The sequence below is a fragment of the Macaca thibetana genome, chromosome 8, assembly GCF_024542745.1.
Source record: "Macaca thibetana thibetana isolate TM-01 chromosome 8, ASM2454274v1, whole genome shotgun sequence".
NCBI classification, from domain to species: Eukaryota; Metazoa; Chordata; class Mammalia; order Primates; family Cercopithecidae; genus Macaca; species Macaca thibetana.
In genome coordinates, this window is record NC_065585.1 from 1,638,254 (window position 1) to 1,652,129 (window position 13,876).

Consider the following 13,876-nt stretch of genomic DNA (forward strand, 5'->3'; position numbering starts at 1 on the left):
GGCAGGCGGGAGCTGGGGATCAAAGCAGAGACAAGGTGAAGAGGTGTTCTCAATCCGGTCAGAGCTCCCAGCCTTGGGAAGGGCCTGTCCCAGGTGCCTCTTATGGTGAGACGGGGAGCAGGTTGAGCTGCAGGCCTGGGGTTCTGGGCACACAGGCTCTCTCCAGGCTGGCCGGGGCTGCTGGCCGGTGGGGAGAGCTTGGGGAACATCGTTCGCAAAGCACGTGCCCTAGACCCTAGTCCCCTTCTTTGTGAAGTGGGGACGGAGGCTGGGTGCACGCCTGGCGGCACACACCTGGCCGGGCCCAAGCCCAGCTGTCTTTCGCTGCAGCCTGCATACCCTGAGCCTACGCCACCTGCTTGGAGCGTGGCCTGGGGTACAGGCCCAGCTTGGTCCCGTTTCCTCCTGCTCCCCTGCACCCCTGCCCAAGGCCTGCGTTCACCATTTTTGGGTGAATGCTGCACTGTCCCCTCCAGCCGTGAAAGGCAGGGAGGCCCCCTTTCTTCCCCTGCACCTGAGGCTGGGTAGAGCTGTGGGGAAGAGGGGAGGAAGCCCCACCCTCCATAATCTATAACGACTGTCACAGAGCAAACTATTCTCATTTCATACAGGCGGGTCAGGTGCCGGCGTGCGATCGATGGCTCGCGCACAATAATTACAGGAACTAGCAGCTTGTGTTGCTTGAGTGACTTTAAGAAGAGTAGGGTCTCAATCTTCCCTTTAATAGGGCTCTGACAGTCCGCGGCGGCGGCTTCGGTGGTGCTGCATCTCTGGCTGACAGTGTTGTCATTAAACACCAGGTAGTGTGGAACAACAGAGAGCACGGATCCCACACGGGGGGACAGGGCGGCTGACAGTGGTCATTTGTCATCACTGAGCTGCCCAAACTCAGACTGCACTGCGAACGGCTGCTTAGGGTGACTTATGGCCCTGTCGGGCTGCTGTTGTGATTTGATAATCCGTAAATGTTTGTCAAAGATGAATCCCCAGATCCCACGGGGCTGCAGCCCAGGGACGCGAGGCCAGGGCGTGAAAGCTTGAGGGGCCATCCTCTCATGTGGCCGGCCACGTGCTGCACCCACCTGGGGAGGTGCTGGGGCCCAGCCTCCAAGACAGTCCCGGCAGGGCTCCCAGGAGGGGCCGGATGCGCCTGCTCCTCCTCTCTCAAGACTGGAGTCCTCTGCCGTCTCTGTTGTGGGGTGAGCATGTGCATGAGAGCGAGTGTGTGTGTGTGTGTGTGTGTGATTGCAAAGTTTCCTTTCGTGCTGACGAGGCTTTGAGGCAAGTTTTTCTGCCAACGTGGGATTCTGGCAGGGAGGGCCTAATGGCGGCAGGGAGCAGGTCTCTGCGCTCCACCCTGCTGAGCAGCCTCAGGGCGTGGGGCCAGAGGATTTGAGGTTGCCCAGGAGGACCCCAGCAGCCCCGTGGCCCTGCTCCTGGCCACCACCACACACAGGAGCTCCTGCCCTCCGTCTGCAGCGTTTGAGGTCCTGGGAGCCATCATGCACAAGAAAAGTGAAGTGATTTATTAGACTCATAAAAATTCATACTTTGTGGTTCCAGTCATCCCACATCTGAGGCTTGTTAGAGCGCGGTCCTGGCAGCTCCCACCGCACCAGCGTGGGGGTGGGGCACTCACCAGCCGCCCCCTGCCTCGGCTGCCATTGCGGCTCATTTAGAGAAATGGACGGGCCTGAAGCACACGCAAGCACGCAAGGGGAGGGCCGGCAGCGGTGGAGGGCCCAGCCGTGTCACCAGCACACTCCCCGAACCTGCAGGGCCTGGGCTGGAACCAGCAGGGCTGGCTAGATGCCAGGGTGCTGAGTGTGGGCAACCCCTGGGGCTGGCTCCAGATGGGCAGTGAACCTGTGACAACACAGCTAGGGGTCTGCCCACATAGACGGTGGTCTGGGTGCGCAGGTGGAACGGCCAGTGTTTCCAGCCGTCTTGAGTGACGCAGGTGGAGCGCCTGTGCAGGGGCCGGTGTTTCCAGCCGTCTTGAGTGACAGGTGGAGCGCCTGTGCAGGCGGAGGGGGCCGGTGTTTCCAGCCATCTTGAGTGACACAGGTGGAGCGCCTGTGCAGGGGCCGGTGTTTCCAGCTGTCTTGAGTGACACAGGTGGAGTGCCTGTGCAGGGGCCGGTGTTTCCAGCTGTCTTGAGTGACAGGTGGAGCGCCTGTGCAGGGGCCAGTGTTTCAGCTGTCTTGAGTGACAGGTGAAGCGCCTGTGCAGGGGCCGGTGTTTCAGCTGTCTTGAGTGACAGGTGGAGCGCCTGTGCAGGGGCCGGTGTTTCCAGCCGTCTTGAGTGACACAGGTGGAGTGCCTGTGCAGGGGCCGGTGTTTCAGCTGTCTTGAGTGACAGGTGGAGCGCCTGTGCAGGGGCTGGTGTTTCCAGCTGTCTTGAGTGACACAGGTGGAGTGCCTGTGCAGGGGCCGGTGTTTCAGCTGTCTTGAGTGACAGGTGGAGCACCTGTGCAGGGGCCGGTGTTTCCAGCTGTCTTGAGTGACAGGTGGAGCGCCGGTGCAGGTGGAGGGGGCTGGTGTTTCCAGGCTCCATCCCTTCCAAAGGCACCCTCAAAAGCTCCTTGGCCCAGCACCTGCCTGACCCAGCTGTGACATCTGTGGGCATCATGGGCTGGTGTCTTCCTCTAGGCCTTGGCCACATTCCCACTGCCCTCAGCTGATGTGGCTGGCATTGTGGGTTCTGTGTGGTGGCCAGGAGGGGCAGAGGTGCCTCCCTTCTCGTGATGGGGATGTTCTGCCTGACCTGGCCAGAATCAGGCAGGAGCCCTACCTGGATCTTTCCCTCCAAACAGTGGAGGAGCCTGGGAGGCCCGTTTGTGGGGAGAGGCTGAGCCTCCCATGGTGCCCACTTTGATTCCACTTTTCCGCACAACTGCAGGGTCCCCACAGCCTACCAGTGCTGTCTGCGGGAAGCTGATGTCACGCATGACCAGCTGGGTTGTGTGCTCATCAGCACTAATCGCTGCAGCCCCTCGCTGCGCCCCAGGGGCCCTGCCGATGACCCGTCTGGCTGGCGCGATGGAGGGCTGAGGCGTTGCAGGCCGGGGAGTGTGTGTGCGCCACAGGCTGGCTCCATCCTGCCCTTCTCGGTGTCTAGGTGAGAAAAGCAGCTGGGAACTGCCCATCTGTGGTCAGGGAAGAGAAGAGCAGAGAGGCTGGGCTTCTGGATCGGGGAGCGGGGCAGGAGCCCCATGGCAGGCCTGGGCCCCAGGGACTGACCCTCATGTTTCTCAGAACCCAGCAGTAAGGACTGGTGAGTCCAGACAGTGGGTGCAGGGCATGGCAGGCTCCCTGAGCTCCCAGCGTTCACTGAGGGGTGTGTCTACAGGATGGTGGGGGCACTGGCCAGGCACAGGCCTCGTCCTGCGGGAGCAGACACCCAGGACCACAGCAGTTGCGGCGGCTGGGCCTAGCTGCACATGGGCCAGACAGGGAGGGGACTGAGAAGGGCAGAGAGAAGAAACAGACAAAAAACCAAGGAGGCTTTCCTGTCCTGCCTCGGAGAGTGGCCTTGGAGAGTGGCCTTGCAGCCCCTAACTTCACCAGGTGTCAGTAGAAATGAGGCTGTTGGTCCTGCAGATGGGTGCCCACAGGTGCACGTCCAGGCAGTGAGCCCAGCTCCTGGGTTGGGCCGCATTTGAGCTGCACAGCCTGGCTCAGCACAAAACTCGAGGGCCTGAGGGGGGGAGCGAGAGCCGGGTACAGGTTTGTGGGGTGAGCAACCCGGCCCTGTCCTGGCTGCTAGCGGTGAGAACCACAGGATCGGGAATGACCAGGCCCGTGTGCTCACGCCTGTGTGCATGCCCACCGCCCACCATGTGCATGTTAGTCTCTGCGCGTGTGCTCCTGAGTGCACTTGTGTGTCCCGGCAGGATCATGCTTGCTGTGTGGTGACACCAAGTGGATGCTGGCAGGCAGGCCTTGGGTGGGCCAGTGGCTCCAGGCCAGCTCCACTGTAGATGATGCAGACACTGGGGAGACAAGGGCCCGAGCCAGGGTGGGGCCTGCAGTGGCAACCCAGGTGGGAGTGATGGGGACCCATGGCCTGAGGCTCCTGGGAGAGCAGGCAGTCTCCTGTGGACCTCATGGTGGCACTTGAGGGCCAGAGACCTCCTGTTTGACCTCACTGCCCCCTGCACATGGTGGACCTCAGGGAAGCCGCTCCTGATGGCCCCTGGGGTCTGCCCACCCTTCCTTGGAGGCCAGAACCCATGTCACCCCCAGTGTAGCGTTGGCCTCGCCACCTTCAGGACCTAGCGCGTGGAAGGGTGGGGGGTGAGCACCAGGCTACCAAGGTGGTGACCGTGCGGCCCCAGGGGACAACTCAGACTGGGCCAAACTTCAGAAAGGGCCTGGTGGAGGGACCCTTGGTGGTCAGGCCCTGGCGAGTTTCGCTGATTTCAGCTGCTCCACAGCCTTTCACCTTGGCTGGGCCACCCTGTCCACCCCCACCAGCCTCAGCAAAGGCTATGAGGAGCTGCCAGGCCCAGGTGCCTTCCAGCAGGTGCCCCGGACTAGGCCTGGGCTGTTCAGGGAAGGGCCTCTGTGCTCGCGATGGGCAGAGCCTCCTGCCCTAGGAATAGTGAGAACTGTTACCTGAGCTGCCTTCAACGGGAGACAGTTCTGCGAACGCTACCTCTGATTGGCTGCAGTAGCAGGCGCTGTGCCCCCACCAGGCCTGGGCGTCTGCGCACCACTCAGACATACGTCACGGTCTGAAATGCAAGAGCCCGGGGCTCTCGGGAACATGGGCCACATGCTCTGTTGGAGTTTTCATGACTGTTTCTCCAAGAGCGCGATCAGCCGCTGTCAGGGACGCTGCCTGACGGGACTCCGTGAGCCTCCAGCGTGGGGCCTGGTGCTGGGTGTTCAGCAGCCTTGGTGGGGGCGGGATCACCTGCCAGCTGCAGCAGAGGAGATGGGGCCTCTGGGCTCACCTGCCTGTCGGCTGGTCTGGAACTTGCCTGCCCCATTCCCTGGGGCGCCCCCTACTCCCTTGCCTTTGCCCCTCAGCAGTCTCCTAGCCAAGTTGGGAGGGGTGGGGGTGTGAGGGGTCTTTGAGCTGGACCTGCAGGGGTGGAAGGTGGGGCCTGCGCTTGGCAGGTGCTTCCTGAGGGCAGCATGGTACCAGAGGCTGTGGAGCCAGCTGAGGCCGCGGGTGTGAGCATGGTGCCAGCCAGGCAGGAGCACAGGGTAGGCCTGGCCCTGACTCCCAGTGCCCCCAGCTCTCCTCCCACGCTCCCCGCCCCGACTTCCTCACAGTGCCTGGGCACCCCCCGCCCAGGCTGTCCCAGCCTCTTGCAGCCCCTACTCCTCTAGTCCTGTGCCTGTGCCCTGCTCTCTCCTCTCGCAGGAACCCCGGGCTCTGCTCCTTCCAGGCAGGCTCGGCTCTCCTGGAGGGGCACTTCCCGGTGTTCCGCCCGCCACATGGACGTCCCCGCGCCACTGAGCACTCTCTGTTGTAATCACAGCTCTAATTAGGCGATTAATCGTGGGAACTCTGCTCTCTGGGAGACGTTGCCTCGTCCCTGGCGCCCTCTTGCGGCTGTGGGGCTGAAGGCGCAACCCCGAGCTCTGGGTTGGTCAGGCAGTGCGGGAGGGAGAGAGGAAGAGGCCCGGCCAGTGAGTGGGGCGGGGAGTGTGACTGGAGCTGTGTCGGGGGGACCTCATGAACTCAGGTTTCTGGGAACGGCACAGGACCTCCTGCCCTCTCTTTAGGCTGTGTCCTGCTTGCCTGCGGGACACTCACGGCCCTACTGGAAGGTGCCATCCCTAGTCTGTGCTGTTGCCAGGCCCCTCCTGCCTCGTGCTCAGGGCACCGGGGCCAGAGACCTGGGCTGGCACAGAGTTGGCACCACCTCAAAAACTACAACAGGACTGGAAAGACACAGAACTAGGTCACAGACACCAGGAGAAGTGGGTTTGCAGCATTTAAGCTGCCATTAGTCAGAGAAGGGCATAGGCAGTGTGGAGATGGTGAGGTGCCAGGGCAACTGTTGATAAAAAGCAGATCAGGTAATGTACAGAGAAGGTGGAATTGTCAGGAATTAGGGATGGGGGGCCTGACTGGCTGGAATGTCCACGGCCCACAGCCATCCATCACCCTGGGCAGCGCTATAGCAGCCCCGGGGGCTACACCTGGACTGGCCCCTTCCTTGCTCGCTCTCCTTGCATGCAGGGTCTGGGCTGCCCCAGGCCTGTTCTGTGGGCCTGGCCCATTCTGGCTGCTCACTGCTGCCACTTCTGTCAGGAATGTGGCGTGGTGCGAGGTGTCTGTTGGGCAAGTCAACATCATCCCTTCATGGGCCCAACACCGTCCTGTCTGCTGCTGTGGGGGTGGCTATGGCCGATTCCAGCAAAATTCCATGCCAGTCTTTGGCCTCCTCCTCAACTGTCCCCACTCCCCAGCTGGGATGAAGCCTGCGGAGGCTTGGGGAAGGGGCTTCTAGAACCAGGGTACTGTCTTGGGCCGGCAGCCCGGCAGTGACAGTTTTGCTGTCTTTGCGCTGGGCCCGTCTGCACCAGGGCCCGCTCTTGTGCCTGCTGTTTCTGGAGGCCTTGGTGCTTCCATCTCTGTAGCCCACTGTGCATGAGGCCCAGGGGCTGGTGGATACTGGCCTGGGGCCAGTCAGAGTCTTTCTGGGTCTCCACCTCAGTTAATGGGCGAGGCCCTCCCTGATGGAGTTGATCCTGCTCCCATCGGCAGGCTGGGAGCTGGACAGACAGCTGGACAGCTCCCTGGGACACTCACTTTGGCCCTGGTGGGCTGGACAGTGGAGTGGTGGAGCCGCCTTCTCTCCTGCTTGGCAGCCTCAGACAGTTCTTTGCACAGAGTAGTAATTCTAGTTTCATCTTTTTATTCATTAACCAGTTGTGAAATTGGCAACTCATTTTCTTCCTAGTTGTTTCCCTTTGAAGTTCCATAAAAATCTGAACTCTCCCTCAACTCCTGCTCTGTGTAAAACAGAGAAAGGCTGCAACCTCCATCTGATCAGATCAGCCATCTGTGTTGGAATTGTCCGAGGAGAGTGAGCTGGGTGGGCAGGGCCAGGCTCTGCAGGAGCAGCTCATGCCGGGGGTGGGACCAGACTCCTGGACCCCTGATGGCCGGGCCCAGCCTCAGCTGCTGCCCTCCTGACGGTGCATCGTTGGGCATGTGGTGCTTGGTACACAGGAGGGCTCTTGGGGTGCCTGAGGGCTGCCCCACCTGGCCCCTGGCCCGAGGTGGTGCTGTGTGCAAGAGCTCAAACCCTGCTGATGGATGGGCTCATATCCCATTCACATATGATGCCAGCAGTTTTTTTGTAGTTTGTCTTCCATTGCGGTAGTAAAGTTTTTAATTAGGAAAGCTAATGAGATCGATTAGTCATTAGAAGTGACCTCTTGATGGCGGGCGGAGAGGGCTGTGTGTGCGGGGCTGATAACGCAGGCCGGGGCATTGCCGGCAATAAAGGCGCAAGGGGCTCGACGTGCACCGAGTGTGCCACGGGAATGCGTCACGTGGAGAAAAAAATTACAGCCCTGGGAGTCTGTAATGAAGGGAATTAAACCAACATCCTATCTAAATAACATGATTATCTACACAAACCCCAGCCAGCCAGGAGGGATGGGCGCCTGGGCCTGTGTCCTCAGGGAGGAGGGAAGAGGCCTGTTTCTACCTGGGTCCTGCTTGGCCACAGAGCAGCGTCCTACAGCCTCCCAAGCCTTGCCACCTGCCCACGCCGTCGCCGCACACCCTGGGGAACCGGGCCGGGGAGGGACGCTTCCTTCCCGCAGCCCTGACTTTCTGGGTCTGTGTGCCCTTGCTCCTGCCAGCCGCTGGGGGCCCAGCTCAGAATTCATCTGCCACTACCCCTCTGTCCGGCTGTGCCCTGCCCGTCCTGGGTTGTCATGAGCTTGTCCGAGCTGCCCATCTGGGAATGACAGGGACTGCCCGTGGTCTGCAGGGCCAGGCTGTGGGGGACACGACCCTGCTGTGGGGGTGGGTTGCAGGCTAGAGCTCAGCTTGGCCCCACACTGGCTGCCACCTTCCCACTGTGAGCCCCTCGAAGTGCCCCCACTCTGCTAGCGACTGTGGGAGAGGGGTCTGTCTAGGTGACACGTGCAGAACATACCTGCCCAGCCTGAGGAGGTTGTGACAAGAGGTTGGGGCCGCGTTATGACCGTGTGGTTTTCAGGAGGGGACGTAACACGCAGTAAGGCAGAGAAGCCTGACCTGACTGCTGCCAGCACCGCGCGGGAGCGTGATCACGGTGCCGCCGCCTGCCAGGCCCTGCCTGCCCCAAGCTGCCCCTCCTGGGCAGAAGTGTTCCAGAGTGCAGAGTCTGGTCCTGTGTGCAGTGGGGCATGGGACTTCCTAGAGGACTTGGCATGTGCTGGACCTGGGAGGGAGGGCAAGCTGTGGTGCCCAAGGTTAGAGGTGATTTTAGCCAAAGGGATGCTGTGCACTTGGCGATGGGGATGGAACTGGGCCAGATCTGGGGGCTCCTGCGCTCAGAATTTGGGGAAAGAGGTTGATGAGGGGAACACAAACCCCCAGGGCCCGAGTGTGGCCCAGTGTCCCTCCTGCCTTGCTTGGCCCCACCTGGCCTCTGAGCAGGACTGCACCCTAGTTTTGTCGCACTGTGGCTCCAAGGGGGCCAGCATTGCCCCAGGCTCTACGTCCCAGAGCAGCAGGCATTGGGCGGCCTGGGGGGCTTGTGGGAAGCCGTGGTGGGAAGCAGGCTGCAGGCTGGCAAGTGGGTCACCTGGGCACTCTGGGGTTGGGGGTGGGCAGGTGGCAACCCCGAGCCCTGGCCCCACAGCTGGTGGTGCTCCAGTGGGTGCCCTGACTGCCCAGGTGCCGAGGCTGGCCCCCAGCTTGGCCCAGGTGGGGCAGGAGCAGCTGGGCAGCCCATTGCTCTCCTCAGGCAGAAGCAGGGAGCCTGCAGCAGGGCTGGAAGGTGGGGAGGTCACCTCGGGGTAATTGATAACTTAAGGACTTCTTATGTTCTCCAGCGCTTAGTTGAAACAAGCTATTATTGATTTTTTTGCTGGTCTCTCCTTGCTTGTAAGACCTTGAAAATTCAATTGGCAGACTCTCTGATGTGGACTCGGGGGGGCTCTTGGGAAGGCTTTGATGCTGTGTTGGGGCCAAGTGTTCCTGAGTTGCTCCCGTGCAGGCTGACAGGTGCCTTGGTAGAGGCTGCAGCTTGGATGGTGCTGGGGAAACGCCAGAGGGAGGGGCTCTTTGCCGACATCTGGACAGGGCAGTGCGGGCAGGAGAGTGAGCCAGCCTGTGGAGAGATGGGCCAGAAGCGAGGCCTCCAGGAGGGACCCTGGCTGCTCAAGGTCCATTGTGTTTAGGGCTCTGGAAAAGAATTGGGGAAATGGTAACAGTTACTGGTCCTTTCCAAGGAGCAGGGTGCCTCGAAGGCTATTTGGCTGTGGGGGCCAAGAGGGTGTGTTCTGGGGCTTGGGGGCAGTCAGGGGTCCGGGGCACAGGGGAAGCTGGGCACTGACTGGAAGGAGGTGAGGTCCCCTGGGCTGGGCTGGGCGGGGGCCTCCTGTGGGTGACCCTGAGTGGGGTGGAGGGGGGCAGGAGCCTCCTGTGGGCAACACTGAGTGGGGTGGATGGGGGTGGGGGCCTCCTGTGGGCGACCCTCAGTGGGGTGGAGGGGGCGGGGGCCTCCTGTGGGCGACCCTGAGTGGGGTGGAGGGGGGCGGGAGCCTCCTGTGAGCAACGCTGAGTGGGGTGGAGGGGGGCGGGGGCCTCTTGCAGCAGCCCCTGAGCCTTGGGCTTCGAGGGGAGCTGTTGGGAGGGCGGGCCTGCACCCACTGTTGGGTTAGCTTTAATGATCGGGGCAGCCAGAGCTGTACACGGCAACCTGGGCAGCCAGAGCTGTACATGATGCAAGTTAGGCGATTAGATGCAACGCTCAAAGCTGTGGGTAAATTGCCAGCTATCAAGTGGAAGGGAATTCGGACAATAGATTCCTGTAAATTGCATGAAATGTTCAGCAGGAAAAAAGCTGTTGTGTCTATCACCCTGCGAAATGTTATGAAAACAGTGATTAAGGCCGGGTGCGGTGGCTCAAGCCTGTAATCCCAGCACTTTGGGAGGCCGAGGCGGGCGGATCACGAGGTCAGGAGATCGAGACCATCCTGGCTAACACGGTGAAACCCCGTCTCTACTAAAAAATACAAAAAGAAATTAGCCGGGCGTGGTGGCGGGCGCCTGTAGTCCCAGCTACTCCGGAGGCTGAGGCAGGAGAATGGCGTGAACCCGGGAGGCGGAGCTTGCAGTGAGCTGAGATCACGCGACTGCACTCCAGTCTGGGCGACAGAGCGAGACTCCGTCTCAAAAAAAAAAAAAAAAAAAAAAAAAAAAGAAAACGTCTGGGCACGGAGGTGAGGAGGTGCCGCTTGAGGAGGTAAGTGCTCCAGCACCCCTCCCGTGTGCAGGGCACAGGCCAGGAGCCTCTCAACCCCCACCTCTGGCCTGGGTGAGGTGGCCCATCTGCCTGCCTCACTGCCCTGCTGCGAGTCAGTCAGCCACCTCTAGTCCGCCTGGTGCGGATACTGTCTAGGGGACTCCAAGGCATCCCCAGCTGCCAGGCCCCTGGCTTCTCCTGGTTTTCCTGTGGGCCTTCCATTGCTTCTCCAGATGGCTAGAGGGTATGAGGGGCTGGTGCCCACCTCTCCTAGAGGCTGCACTGGCTAGCTCCTGAAGCGTCGGCTGCCAGGCACCCTGGGGATATGTGTGCCACATGGGCTGAGAGTTTTATCCACGGGGTGATGGAGAGTCTTCAAGCTCTGGCGGAGGCGGTGGGCAGAGCTGGCGCTGTGGGCAGCCTCTCTGACCCTGCCCTTGCCGGCCTTCCCTGACCCACGTCTGTGCCCTGGGCTTTCTCCGCAGCATCCAGCCTGCGTGCCGTGCAGACGCCACCCACCAGCAAGGTGATCAAGACCCGCTACCGCATTGTCAAGAAGACGCCGGCCTCGCCTCTCAGCGCCCCGCCCTTCCCCCTGTCTCTGCCCTCCTGGCGGGCCCGGCGGCTCTCACTGTCCAGGTAGGAAGGCTTCCTCTGGGCTCCTGCAGGCATGGGGACTGGGCTGTCGGGCCCTGCCCTGAGGGCTGCAGGGTAGAACCCGAGGGCGGGGGGAGCTGAGCGCATCCCAGAACTGCTTGGCATTTGGCTCGTTGGCTGGGACCAGCCTGATTTTTCTGTGTCTTTAGCAATTTCTGCACCAAATAGGAGGCCAGCCTGTGAATACCACATACACATGAAGACGGACGGACACACACGCACACATGCCCTGCTGTTCTCAGCAAGCCTGTTAGCTGGTGAGGGCTCTGTGCCATGGAAGCTTCCGCTGCCCGGACAGTCAGGGCCCACGCCATGTGCTGTCTGAGCATCTCTCAGGGAGTAGCTTCCGGTGGGAGAGGCTGGGCCTTCAGCGGCCTGTCTGGAAGCTGTCAATGTATGATTGTCAAGGTGGTGATGTGAGCTCCTCCTTGCCCTGCTGCTGGCTGCCTGCCTGTGGTCTGGCCCCCACTCGCACTCTGACCTTGATGCAGGCTGGGAGGGCGGCTCCGTCAGCGGGGAACGGCTTTTGCCTTCCTGGGGCCCCCACCCCAGGAGGCTTTGCCACCTGCTCAGTGGAGGTTGCTCAGTCTCTGGGCCTCAGGAGGCCTGGCCCTAGGGGGTTGGCCCCTTCCTTTGCTGTGGTGGTGGTGCCCTATCTCCAGGATCTGGAGAGGGTGATAGCCCTGGCGGGAAGCAGACAGTGGCAGACCCCTCCGTCTGTCTTCTGACCTCCCTGCGGGAGCCTGCTCCTGGGGGAGTGGCATGGGCCAGAGATGGTGGGCAGGGCCTCGGGGCGAGCAGCCATAGTCCAGGGAACGGCCACCCGCCATACCGTAGCTGTCTGGCGGTTCCCTACTGCCAGCCAGAGGTTTCCAGGCCTGAGGCTAACTCCAGGGGATCCACCCACCAGTATGGGCAGCCCTATCCAGCTCTGGGGCCCTGTGGCAGGTCAGCCAGCTGGCGAGCCCACCAGGCGGTGTCCTGCTGCCTCCCGTATCACCCGGCCACACTCAGCTTGGCCCTGCTGCTGACTTTTCTGGAGGCAATAGCTGGAGTATATTTTAAATTAATTTTACTGCACTTTTTGTAATATTTTTGTTTTAAATAGATTTATAAGCATCTCGGGGGCTATTTCTACAAATTTATGAAGATAATTTTTATTCTCTCGATAAGGTTAAATTTACACCTGCTATTTCCATATTAATTCACATTGCTAAGTGGATCTAATTTTCTTCCGTTCTTCTATCTGGTGAGCATGGCCTTTCCTAATGCAATTTCCCCCACACTAAATCACTGTGATCGGGAGTCATGATCGAGCTAAATTAACTTAAATTAATTTACTTAATAAGAGCCCCAGATCATCGGGAATGAGGTTCAGATTTATGGATTCTCCGCTCCTGCTCCCCGTCCTGTGGTCGTCGTCAGCCCGACGTCGAGGGTCCATCTCTCCTGGGGGTGCGGCTGGGGGCTGAGTGATGATTTTCCTCAGGGTGGACCCAGCAGGGCCTCTCCTTCAGGATTCTGAAGGCTGAGAAGGCCTCCGGTTTGGGTCCAGCTGGTCTGGGTCCTGTAGCTGGGCCTGCTCAGGAGGCCCTGACGGTGTTGTTGCACAGAAACGGGTGCCCGGGCCCTGGGGCTGAGGAGGCCGGGAGGAGGAGGAGGTGGCAGCCGGCCCAGCACCCAGGGCCTCCTGTCGGTGCCGTGTAGCTGAGAACAGCGGGTCAGCTGAGAGGCTCCCTGCAAGCTCCCTGTTCTTCCAAAGCGAAGCCTGGCCAGCTCCCCTGCAGGGAGCGGCCGTTACTCTCTGAGTGCCCTGGTGTAGGGGCTGGACCACAGGCATGGGTGGGTAGGAGGTGGAGTAGACCCCGCCTTTGATGGATCAAGATCCCCAGCACCAGGAGCCCAAATTCAGCCCACCCCTGGAGGCCCTGGCTGTGGTTGGTGGCCATGGGCTCCAGGCCTCAGTGTCTTCTCTACGTGTGAAGGCCAGGCTGAGCCCACCCCAGGGTGCACATGTGGTTAAGGAGGTGTGTGAGGGGCCCTCCCCGCTTTCCTGACCACCTCACCCCAGTCCTGTTCCACCCCTTGCCAGGCGTCTGGGACCGTTCGGGGCCTGAGCCCTGGGCTTGTGGGGGTGGGGGTGGGGTGGGGAGGGTGTTGAGCTGAGGGGCACGAGTCTTAGGAAACCTTGGGAAGAATGGCCACCAGCGGGCTGGGCCTTCCTTGCCCGGGGTCACCTGCGTCCCAGCATGGCTGCCTGGCCTGCTGTTGGCTGTACACATGCCTGGGCTCCGGGTTGTTGAGGCAGAAAGGGCCTGTCTGGGCCAGCAGCTGGTCTGGCCTGGCCCATGCGCCATCTCCCGTGCTCCATCAGAGCCAGGGCTGCCTGCATGTGACTGAACCCTCAGCCCTCCCTGGGCAGGCCCAGGCCACCATGGACTAAGGGCTGCATGGAGAGGAAGAAGGCAGGCTGTCCTGCCAGTTAGCTGGCTGGAGCCTGAGACCAGGGCTCTCCTTGGACCCCAGCTCCATCACCCATCCCTGGAGGGGCTGGCGGGCAGGCCCCAGCAGTCCTGGAAGCCACGGTGGTCACAGTTGGCAGGGGCTGGTGGACACGTGGGAGGGGAGGGAGGCAGGGTGGCTAGCTGCTGAGGGATAGCGCTGGTGTGGTGGTGTGGGATGCCCCCGGCCGACCCCTCACTGTGATTGGAGATCTGGTCGCCCTGAGAGGAAGTCATGTGTATACGTGAGGCCTCTTCCCCTCACCGCCTCGGCATCTTTCT

General features: G+C 61.2%; 1 protein-coding gene across 2 annotated transcripts in view; it reads left to right on the top strand.

Annotated features, from left to right (window-relative positions):
- Positions 1 to 13,876, top strand: part of ZC3H3 (zinc finger CCCH-type containing 3) — a 106,382-nt gene that overhangs the window by 24,637 nt on the left and 67,869 nt on the right. For both annotated transcript variants that reach the window (XM_050801005.1, XM_050801007.1), the window contains exon 4: positions 10,922 to 11,075. In XM_050801005.1, the coding sequence (XP_050656962.1) occupies positions 10,922 to 11,075 (154 nt within the window). The remainder of the gene's footprint in view (positions 1 to 10,921; positions 11,076 to 13,876) is intronic.